The sequence below is a fragment of the Microtus ochrogaster genome, linkage group LG9, assembly GCF_000317375.1.
Source record: "Microtus ochrogaster isolate Prairie Vole_2 linkage group LG9, MicOch1.0, whole genome shotgun sequence".
NCBI lineage: Eukaryota > Metazoa > Chordata > Mammalia > Rodentia > Cricetidae > Microtus > Microtus ochrogaster.
The window spans coordinates 7892888-7904675 of NC_022034.1; the positions used below are offsets into that span (position 1 = coordinate 7892888).

The following is an 11788-nucleotide window of genomic DNA, read 5'->3' on the forward strand; positions in this document are numbered from 1 at the left end:
AGCCTTTGGTTAAAAGAACCACATGACACTAATGCCACTGGAATTAGCCTTGTGGGCATAGGGACACCAACCTCAAGGCAAGAACCAGCTACACGGCACACAGAGGCCTGTGATGAGTGATGTTTCCAGTCTGACATCATGTTTGTTCTCATTCCACTGTTGCTTAGTGTCCTACAGAAATCCTCTCAGAAATTCTGGCTGGCCATCACAAAACAGAAAATATGATATTACTATATCTGAAGGGGCAGGGAGCAAGGTACTCTAAAGAAGCACATATATGCCTCCTTCCAGCTATCAGATTGGTTATTGTGGGAACAATGGTCTCCAAGAAGCTGAAATTTCCCCACAGATCTCATGTTGGGAAAAGGAAAAGGCCAAATCCTGGTGTGGCCAGAGGAGGGACTTGGCTCCTACGAAGATATTTCAGTTTGGACAATGCATTAGACCACATTGTAGGAGACACTGGGGCTGAGATGATGCTGATGGGCGGGGCCACACTTCTTCGTCTATATTCAATCCTAACATCATGTCAAGACCCTGAAGATGGACTACTGTGTGTGGGTCACTGGACCACTTTGTTCCTTTCTCCAGTGGGATTACATTGATAAATCTCTACTTTTCATTACAACTATGAGCATGTATGTGTGTGTGTGTGTGCACATGTGTGGTGTATGCATTAGTGACGTGTATGTGTTTATATGTGTGCGTGTGCGACTGTCTGTATGTGTGTGCATGTGTATGTCTGTGCATGTCTATGTGTGTGTGTGCCTGTGTGTGGGGATATGCATGATCTCATATACCTGTGTCTATATGTGCATGTGTGTGGTGTATGCATGTGCTTTTATCTATGTGTGCATGTGGAAGCCAGAGGCCAACGATGGATGTCTTTGTCAGTCTACTCTATACTTGAGATCCGGGAACTTGTTTACTAGTCTAGGTTGCCTGGCCAGTGAACTCCAGGGATCTGCTTGTCTCAGCTCTACTTCCCCAAGGCTGGGAATAGACATACGATGCTGTCTGGTTTTATGTGGGTACAGGGGATCAAGTCTCTACATGGACCGTTTGTTGACTGAGCCGTCTCTGGGCCTCCCTCACCATTACTTATTTACTTGTCCTATTGAGGATGGGGTGGATGCACAGAGTCTCTTGGGGCTCCAGTCGCAGGCTCCGACCCTAACAGCTCTCCAAACCTATCTAACACTTTGGGAATGTCATTAGTCTCCACCCATTAAGAAACTCGGAAAAGACAACATAGTTTCAGTTTTCCGAAACAGAATGACATCTAAGCCATTTGGTGAGGTGGTTATATGTTACGTTTATAATATACAAACACAAAAACTATAACACGAAAGTATTTCTGTTAGGACAACTACAAACTCTCCTTAATCCTTTGTGTATATACATAAACACCCAGCATGCCTTCAGGTCAAAACAAAGCTTAAAATAGAGAATCACTGAGCGATAATGACCCAATTACATGCCTGTTTTCTAAAAAGAAAAGAATTAATAGTGTACCATTAAAGAGCTTTTCAGTTTGTGATAAAGATAACTTAAAGACTCTGGAAATAGATTTTAAGATAAGTTGTAGGGGCATAAGAGGCACGATTGGAATCGGTTTGCAAAAATTTAAGTGAAGGGTCACTGAGTAAAAGAGGCTGTTTTTCATTGTATGGCCACCTCAACAAGGATATAAATAGGTTCACAAAGAGCTGATAGCAATGTAATGTATTTAAGAAATTGACCTTGAAGGGCTGGGGCTGAGGCTGGGGCTGGGGATGAGGCCGGGGCCGGGGCCTGGTTACTCTGACACCAGCCGTGGTTTTTCCCTTTGTTATTTGTACATTAATTCAAGCTGTCCACAGAACTATACCTCAGGAAGCAGGCAAGGAAGGAAATCTCAGTGTGCTCATCCTGTTCCTTTTAGGGAAAGTTCCCATTCTGTTTTCCAATTCCACTTTCTCTGATGGTTAAGCTTATGATGAGATAATTCTATTTCATTTTGGCAGAGTGAAAACATACAGAAAAGGGAAACAATAAAACTGTGAAGCTGACTTCAGCCTAAGTGAAAAACCTTCCTACGGGATCTTGCTCAGCTGAAACAAATCAAAATAGGAAGTGTGGCAGGGGGCAGGGATGGGGCCGGAGCTTCAGGGCCAAGCCAGGCATAGGTGGGGCTCTACGTTTACCGTGAGGTCAGGGAGCCGGGATCCAGCGTGTCACACCCACAGCACTGCTGAGGGTGGCATCCCTGGGTGCTGGTCTGAATCCCACCTGGCACTAGACCCCTCTCCAGCATCCAGAGGGTGCTCCTGGGGAAATTCCTCAGGAGAGAAAGCACTGGGGCTCCCGCCTCCCCTTGCAGGCTCAACACTGCGTGGGGCCAAGAGGAAGTTTAATTTTCACTTGTTAGGGATTTTTGACTGCGTGAGGATTCCTAAAAGGGCCTGCAGGACAAGAAACCCAGAGCCTAAGGTGAAGGCAGGATGTGAAGGGGATGGAAGACTGCTGAAGCAGAGCCCCAGGCCTACAGTCTCTGCTGTTGCTGGAGTGAGTTACTTAGGGGCCTCAGGGGCACCCAACAGTGGGAAGCAAACACTTGCCAGACTCTCCGAGGGGGCCTCCTCCTCTGCCTCCTAAGTGGGGCAGCATCCCAGAAGATGCTCATAGACCTCATAGACTGTGGCCTGAGTAAGTAGAGGTGGATAGGACATCATAAATACCAAGAAACAGGGGCGAAGCTCACCACGCCCCATTTCTCAGGCAGGCTTTCAGTGAGAAGCCTGCCCAAGTGGAGCCAGGGGTGAGGAATTAAGAGTAAGCCAAGTTCAGGGTTTGCAAGACTCTCTTGGGACCTGTCTGATTCAAAATCCCCACAGATCTTAGGAGGGAACATTCCAGATCATTCTGCAGACTACCGGGGCTGGGGATGATCCCTGGGCCGAGCAAGGTTTCCATCCTGTCCCCCACCCCAGATTCACCTTAATTAGACCATGAGTTGTGATGGTTCAACATAAGCAACACTTGGTGACACCCTTATTTCTCTAGTGTCCACAAAAAACCTTTAAAACGCCCTCTGCTGCAGCTCAGGAAAGATTTGCATACAAAAGAAAACAAGGTAGAGGCTTTAAATATCAGCGACTCTAGAATAGGGGGGACTTTAGGTGACTTGAAAAGTATAAATTATGAACTAAGTGAAAAGGTTTTTTTTTCAGTTAGAAGCTCTGGGATCCTGTTTGCTTCCTGGGCCACGTTAAATATGACTTTCTGTGACACCTGCAGGAGACAGCACAGGGCCTGTTCAGTCTTTTGATACACTGAAGAATCCTACAGATCTCTGCAGACGTGCTCTAGAACCCCAGAGATCTCTGCGGACATGCTCTAGGATACTACAGACCTTTGAAGATGTGCTCTAGAACCCTAGAGATCTCTGCAGACACGCTCTAGAACCCCAGAGATCTCTGCAGACTGTTCTAGAACCCTACAGATCTCTGCAGACATGCCCCAAAGGTCTTAGCTGAGCTGGTGGAAACTGGTGCAGAATGCGCTCCCTGCTAGCAGGGTACATGGCATGGATCAAGGCCTGGGGACCAAGTGTAATCAAGGAATTTTGTGGGTAGATCTTGGCTTTAGAGGGGAGGGTGAGGATGAAGTAGATTTCAAACATGGCTTTGTACTTTAAGTCAAGCAGACAGCAGCTTTTGACTCTCCCCTTCTACCTGGGCTTTGGTGAGGAGGCAGACCAAGAAATGCGACCTAAGGCTGGGGTGTACATCAGTTGGCAGCATGCACAGGCCCTGCCTGGGTTCGATCCCCAGCACAGCATAAACTCGGCATGCGGCTCATCCCTGCAGCCCCAGCAGAACACAGCAGGAGGACCAGAAAGTCAAGGCCATCTTGGAATAGTGGCAAGTGTGAGGAGAGCCTGGGGTATACAAACAAATGTAAACAAGAAACAGGACCTCTACCCAGAGTGTGGCTTAGCTCAGGGAAGAACTCACAACTCATCTCACCAGTACGAGAGGGGCCAGGGAGGGGACAGAGGAGACATGATGCTTTCTTTTGGACTCAGAGGAAATGCAGGCCTATGTCACAAAGCACATAGGCCATCCTCACAGCACAGTGGACACTGGTTCAATCCTGTCAGGCCACGGGAGCCCGTTTCCTCAGCAGAGGCCCCTCACTGCTCCTACAGAACAGCGGAGAGCTGTTCTGAGGAAACTGTTGCGGTGAGCCAAGTTGGCCTTGGGTCTGGAGAAAATCAAAGTGTGCTTGGGCCACAGACTTAACTGCAGGTTGATATTCCTGTCAGTCTGGTTTGGGGCGTGGTCCTTTCCACAAGGTCCATGCCCGACCCTCCCACTTTTTCTCTGCGTTTCTACGAGCTGGAGAGCTCACACTGCTAACTACTAACCTCTCTGTCTGTACAGCCCCAGAACCCAGAATCTCTGGTAACCTTCACATCACATCACAGTATATGCCAACCTTGTCTATTGGGCCTGTACAACCACCACTAGCATACACACAGACTGCTACGAAGTTTACTGAAAAGCAACCTCTCTCTCTCTCTCTTTCTTTCTGCCAAAGTTGAAAAGGGGACGCGCACCTCAGATGAGGTCACCTTCTTGATTGCTGTTCAATGCAGACCTTCCCCCCCTTATATAGTCCTTTGTGCCCCTAAATTTCCCAAGGCAGCTGCAAGGGGGATAGCCCTCCACCATAAGAGGCCAGCCCTTGGATAAACAGATTCGTCAGCAACACCTCTTATTTCTAGAAGGTTAGCTATCGCAATGAGCTCAGACTTGGATTCCAAGGCAGTGGTGAGATGAGAATGACACAGTAATCGCAGATAAAATAGGGGCGACAGGGGCGCTGTGAGCAGATAAAATAGGGGTGACAGGGGCACTGTGATGAGAAGCCGCAAACGGAAAAGCCACGAGCAGGCTCAAAGCCACACCCTCTTTACTGAGATGCTGGGTTCCAGTGCTCCATCAGGACAAGCAGTTCTCGGTAACGCTGGTCTTTGAGTAAAGACTTCAGTCCTGACATGAACTGGGGAGTCGAAGGAAGGAGCTAAAGCTACCGTTAGGGTGGGAACAGTGAACACAAATGCCCGTCCATGTTGACTTACTTGCTTAAGAGGGATTATTAGCATCAACAAAAGACATTCTATATCATATTTCTGCCGCTGGCATACAGTAAATGTAATACTTTTTGAATTTATTTTGCATCAAATCACCTTACGAAACACATTAATTCTAATGTATGGATTATACATAATACCCTTGGAGGGACCACTTAAAAGTGTATGTCTATAGTTTCCCCCCACAACCCTCTGAGGCAGGCGGTGCAGACACCTAACATTCACCAAACCCTCAGTCACGTGTGAATCAGTGCTAGTCATAACGCACACTTAATTACAGCTAGAAGACATGTGTACCAAACGGCTTCCTGAGAGTGCTCAGCTTGTTGAAAACATCTCTAATTCTTTTAACAACCCACTGTTTAAAGGAAGGAAACTGAGGCACAGAGTAGCTGTGTAACCCATTCTTTTCCTCTGCATTTGATAAGTAGGATTCAAACATGAAACTCGAATGCCAGAGCCTTCAGCCCGCAGAACTGTATGTGGCTACTGCCTATGTTGTCCCATCTCTTTTTCCCACATGGCGTTTGATCTGCCCAAAGTGTCTTCTCTTCTCGTGCACCAGGTAAGCTCTACTGACTGGTCTAATCGTCGTTTAGGCAGTGAGGTGCTTGGGCCTCTTGTTCAGCTCCCTTGGGCAATGCAACCCTCCATTCCATGGGGATCCCTGGCAGACTGGGGTGGCAGTGCCCTGGGCATCCCCTGGGCATCCCCTGGGCAGCTCTGGAGCAATGGAAAGGGACTGCTTTCCTCTCCAGCTGATTTGCAGCATCTCAGTCAGAAGAACGAAGAAACCAACAAACCTCCATTCCCTCTGCTCAAATCGAAGTCCCTTGATTGACTAAACAAATCTTCCCCATAGGGACATCACCAGGATGCCGCCACTGAAGAGAAGCTCTAGCAGAAGAAGCCATTTTGACAAGTTTATCCACCGTGGCACACAAGAACACATCAAGCCTCAGTTGACTTGTCATGTGAATGTTTTGCTGGGAATGGTGGACTGGCTTGCGACCCCAACACTCAGAAGCCAAGGCACGAGGCTTCTAAACTGGGCTACAGGCTACAGCCTGTCTCAGAACAAAAGAAAACAAAGATGGAATTTTATCTCTGCATGCCATAGAGTGGAGGTATTCAGTCTACAGTGGCAGTGAACCGAACAGCCTTTCTTTCCATCTGTAAGCTATCACTTGGCCACACCCAATTTGGTCACAGAATGCAAACATTTTGCCTCTGTGAAACTCATCCATGGTTCAGAACATCATGGAGATGTTCAGACCAAAGGTCCTTACTCATATCTTCCAGTTTTGGTTGTTTTGTTTTCCAGCCCTAGGAGACTCTTTAGACCAATGTTTTAATCTATGTAGGGCAAGTACTTAGAGAGACTAGATTCATATGTGATAATCCCAATCTAACATTCAGAAGTGGTGGGAGGCGGCAGTTCTGATAACTCCCATATGACTTCGGAACAATTCAATGCTTGCCAATATAACAAATTACAAATTCCCAAAATAAAATTATAGTTTAAAAAAGTGGGCAAAAATTCCACAGGGAATGAACCTTAATTCCAAACTAAACTCAAATTTCCTATAGAGAAATAACCACTACACAAGAAAAATTACACTTCTCAGTTTGGGGTAAAAACTGGTACCCAAAGTTCACCATCATTCTAAAGGACCACAAGAACAATCATACACAACTCACAAAAGTTTCTAGACTAGAAGGCTTGAGATCAGGTAGTCCAATAATACTCAGGTTCTCAGGAAATTTTTTTTCCAGAAGCCACTTAAATTTCAAGGCCAAATACCTAGTATAAACATTCCAAAATTTTGTAAATATATTCTTCTTATTTATATAGACTGATGTGCATTTCATGTCTCTGGGGGATGGGACCTGTGCACAGAGAGAGTAAAGGGGAACTCACAAGGTTCTGTTTTCTCTTTTCTCCGTACGGATGCCTGGATTGAACTCAGGTCCTCAGGCTAAGCAGGAAGCGCTGTACCTGCTGCGGCACCTTGTGGGCCCATGAATAACAAGCTTTGTCTCTTCAATGGTCTCTTATCAGTCTGAGTGGTGCATGTTGAGATTTACGTATTAAACATTAAGATATTTAATATTTTAGCATTTGATTACACAAACATGGGTCAGGATGTTTGGTTAGTCATCTCTGCTACATGGCACGTGACCCCATTAGCATCTTGTAGGCTGGAAGTTTTGAATGCTTCATGGGCAGCCTCATCCAGGACTATGTTGCCCTTAGAAACAAGGATGCCACACATGAAGACAGGCTCTTGGATGCCCCTCTCTGCTGTCAGGGCCTACAGCTTACAGTTCAGCTATGAATGGGTTCACACCATTTTATGCCTATATCACATCATTAATTTTGTGGCTTCATCTGGTAGAGCTATAAATGGAACATTCTTATTGTCTTAATTTTCTGTAACCTTTCATAACGTCTATAAAAGACTGTGGGAGGGACCAAAGTGCTACTGGCTGTATGACAGATACATTTTACGAATAGTTATAGAAACTGTTCTTCCTCTCACCCTGGTGTAGTTCCTGGAAAGTCAACACAGCTTAGACATCTCACGCTCATTTGTAATGTGGAGAAATGAGCTCCAGTTGGTGGCAATGCCACCCTGAGCATGCCCACGAAGTTCAGCATGGTTAGTACTTGAGTTGGAGAAATGAGACCTAAACACAGACACCAGTTTGGATCTTCCATGAAAGACCCTGATCTAGGGTCCTCTGTCTGACACAGACTTATTTTTTTAAAAGATGGCATTATCCCAAATACCAGTCACACATTTAAGCTGAACCACTTTGCAAGGGAAGGACGGATTTGAAAACAGTTTATGCTTTAAGTCACATGACACTCACCTAGCATGCAGTCATCAGAAATAAGACACATCTTGTGAAGCAAAGATCTTGGCATGGCTGGTGAGTCCAGGAGCGTGCATCTTACTCACAGAGTGTGGAAGGGCCACACTGGCAGTTAGCCAATGGGAACAGAGAACTTCTACCCTCATAGATGGGTTGCTTGATGATAGCTCACAAAATATTGCTACATTTTATGTAAGATCGTATTATAAATTTGTAATTCATGTGTATAGTAATGGCCGTTTTCATTGACCATGGGGTTGTAAACTCACTGTCTCTAAAGATTACACCAACTCTTACAAAAAGTTGCTACTACAGTTTATATATGAAGTGTCCCCCAAAGGCTTGTGTATGAAGAACTGGTCCCTCAGTGGTGGTGCAACTTCAGGGGGCTCTGCAAATCCCAGCAGATGAGGTCTAGCTGAGGAAAGTAGCTCCCTGGTGATTGTATGTTTCCACCACCCACTTCCTGTCTCCTGCGAGATGAGCATCCTCTTCCAGAACAATAATAACATTAAAGGGCTAGCTAAGGTTTAACGCCTTAGTAGGACAGGCATGGTACAAACGATGCTCTCAGTTGTACCATTTTCTCCCTGGGCTGCTGCTTCCTTAACAACAGGTCTCCTGGACCTGGGAGCCTGGTGTCCCCACTGTGGGCAACTGCTAACAGGTTTGCCTGGCTCCCTGACTGGTCACCCCCCACTGCCTGTTTCAGAAAAACTTACTTAACATTAAAACAGGAAAGGCTTTGTCAAAGAGCTCAGATCGGAGAACTAAGCTAAAGTGTATACTCTAAGGGGACAGACAGAAGAGCAGGGTCATTATATTTGAAAGATGTCTTCTCCATTCTTTCTCTCATTTATATCTGGTCCCATTTTAAGAGGATCTTGGGGTAGGACTTGAAAGAAAAGAACTATATTTGAATCTAAGTTGAACAAGACATCGATTTGCATAGAAGACAAGTATGGAATGGTAGAGGGATGAAAACGTGAGATTACCCTCAAATGTTTGGAACCTAGTTTAAGATTTTTCTCTGAGATAATTTTAGTGATAAATAATGAGAAGCAGTGAGAGATGCCTGCTTAAACAAAATAGGAACTTGGCTCTGTGGACATGGGAACAACATCTATAATGGTAAGGTGGATTTTTAATCAAAGCTACTGTTAAGAAAAGCCATTTTCTAGTGAGAATCCTAATCCAGCTGGCAGATCTGGAGTGAGCGCCTCATAGACCTGGATCCGGGTTCTTGAGACACTTCCAGGACTATAGTGCCTTTACAGAATAGCATCAGTTCTTAGGGCACATTGAGCCCATTTAATACAGGCCCTCAGAACATACTATGCCTCACTCTGGCATTGTGGTGACAGACTCAGAAGAAAAGGAAAAAAAGGAAGCAGAAGATAACATCTTCTCTCTTAAATGTCAGAAAAGTGTTTGACAGAAAAGCAATTTGAACATGGAACTTCTGATGGATGCTTGGGAAATATGCCAAAATTGCTGGCTATGCTTGAAACCGATGGTGGCTTAGATCAACTATGAACTCCCACAGTGAGCTCTCCAATGAGATTCCTACAGACAAGTAACCTCTATCTATACTAGGTAGTGGGCGTGTGCTAGTTACAGACCAAAAGCAAGCTGTACCTATGGACAGCAGGACAGGGCAAGAACAGCTTTGTCTTATAGCCCAGAACCCAGAAGGATTGACTGTGGTACCTGAATCAGTCCTGCTTCCCAAGTTTGGTACCCAAGAGTTTGGTTGTTTCTTGGGCTTCACAACAATGCCCTTCGTTTTCACACAAGGATGCAAAATGTTGTTTAGATTTAAGTTGCAGATTTTATCATATGAGGAGAGTGTATTACACTGTGGATATATCTATGCATCCCAACTTAAGCAAGACAGAATGGGCAGGTCTAATCGTCATGCTCATCAAATTCAGATACAAATGTTTATAAGGAAGAAAACTTCAGGAGGCAAGCTTCATAATCAAACCATGAGAGGACAGTCAGCCAGCATTTTATCAGTTTGTGTGAGGACTGCCGAGAAAATCCTTGTGAGACTCAGGCTTCAAAATGCTAACCTAGAGCTGTTGAGCAGCCAGTCTATCTCCTTTCCCACACAGATCTCTACTTCTGGCTCTAGCTCCTTCCAGTTGAGCTAGGATTTAAATCTAAGAATACAAGGAAGCTTATGGTTTTCTTTTGAGCCATAATTGAATCACATGCATGTGTAATCTTTCTATAAATATATGGATATTTGGTGCTAGCATATGGTAAAAATATTGATTAGGAATAAATAATGTTTTAAAGTATTTTTTATAACATAAGAATACTATTATCAAAAAATCAGTTGGACAATATGAAACTAAATTACTAAAACACAGTTTTTAATTTCTTCTTGCTTAAGTGCCGATGAACTGTCTCCTCTTCAGATGGTTTAAGAAGGGCCACAAACATATAATACGGTTATGTGATTAAAAGACAGCTGACGATCTCCTGAGACCTCCACAATGCCCTGAATAGTGTATACCTGGTGCGGGTCCAGCAGCAATCAGTGATCATATGTAGAGATGGTGACTCTACACACCAGGCTTGTCTGTGGCAGGGCTGCCAAACCGCTGGCTTTTTGTTTGATATTGTTTTCCTGTATGCACAGTCACCATGCTATGTCCCACTAAATTACCAACTTATTTACATGGCTGTCAGGAACTGGCTTCAAATGTTGACTCCTTCTATGAATGTGAGAAGAACAGAACCTCAAAGTTAGCAACCAAAAGAAAATGAGATTCACGTACTTTCGGGGAAGTCAGGCTGCCAGTGAGCAAACCCGTAGCCGCAGCCTGCCAACGATTGCAAAGACGTGCTTCAGATCTGTGTGGGGCAACATTCCTTTGAGCGCATCCTGAAGCTAAGTGAGGAATCTTTTTACAAGAGATAAATTGACTCTGATGTCTACTTTTAATCAGTACCCACCATTCAAGTCACTGAAAATTGTTAATGACAAATTACTGAGCATTAGTAACTAAGAGTAGAAAAATACCATTTTCTGTTTTTTTTTTCACTCCCTTGAAATGAAAGTTCAGATGTTAAAAGGCTCCAAACTGCCTACCACATCTGAACAGCATTTAAAACACTCACCTCCAATCAATTTATAAATAGTGGGCTATAAAGTTTTGCAGGGAGGATCAAAACCCCCTAATGTCTCCAGGGCGATTACAGGAAACACCGCAGTTTAATTACTGGAAACGCACAGCACGCCAGTGTTCCTCTGCGGAGTGTGGGCCCCACGTGTCAGGAGCCGTAAGGAAAACTGCTGATATGACTGTTTCTAGGCCAGGCGTGAGGGAAGGGTCAGCTACGCATTCGAACTCTCCGAACTGAAGGGGGAGAGTCCCAAAGAAGTTGCTCCTGGGTCCTCCTTACCCCCGCCCTCATGTTAGGGCTTAAAAGACACATTGGCTCCTGGGATCACTCACCATTCATATTCTTGAAGATGTTCAGGATGGGGAGGATCTGGCGGTAGTAGGGCACCAAGGCTTCGCCCACCATCTCTGCCGACACAACCAGATGCTGGAGGACCTTGAGTGTGACGCAGATGACCTGCCGGTTACGGAGGTTCAAGGCATCTGAGCGGTAGGAAAGTGAACAAGCAGAAAACATTGTGTGTGAATTCTGTGTTAAGGTGGGGCTGCTCATAAGTGCATTTAATTAAACTGTGCTCTACTGGGGACCAAGAGGGCCTTATTACTATAGCTCTGAGGCAGTGCAGTCCCT

General features: G+C 45.1%; 1 protein-coding gene across 1 annotated transcript in view; it reads right to left on the reverse strand.

Moving 5' to 3' along the window:
- Pacrg (parkin coregulated) overlaps positions 1-11788 on the reverse strand; it is a 460318-nt gene that overhangs the window by 191165 nt on the left and 257365 nt on the right. The window contains exon 4 of the mRNA XM_026787505.1: positions 11491-11640. Coding sequence (XP_026643306.1) covers positions 11491-11640 — 150 coding nt within the window. The remainder of the gene's footprint in view (positions 1-11490; positions 11641-11788) is intronic.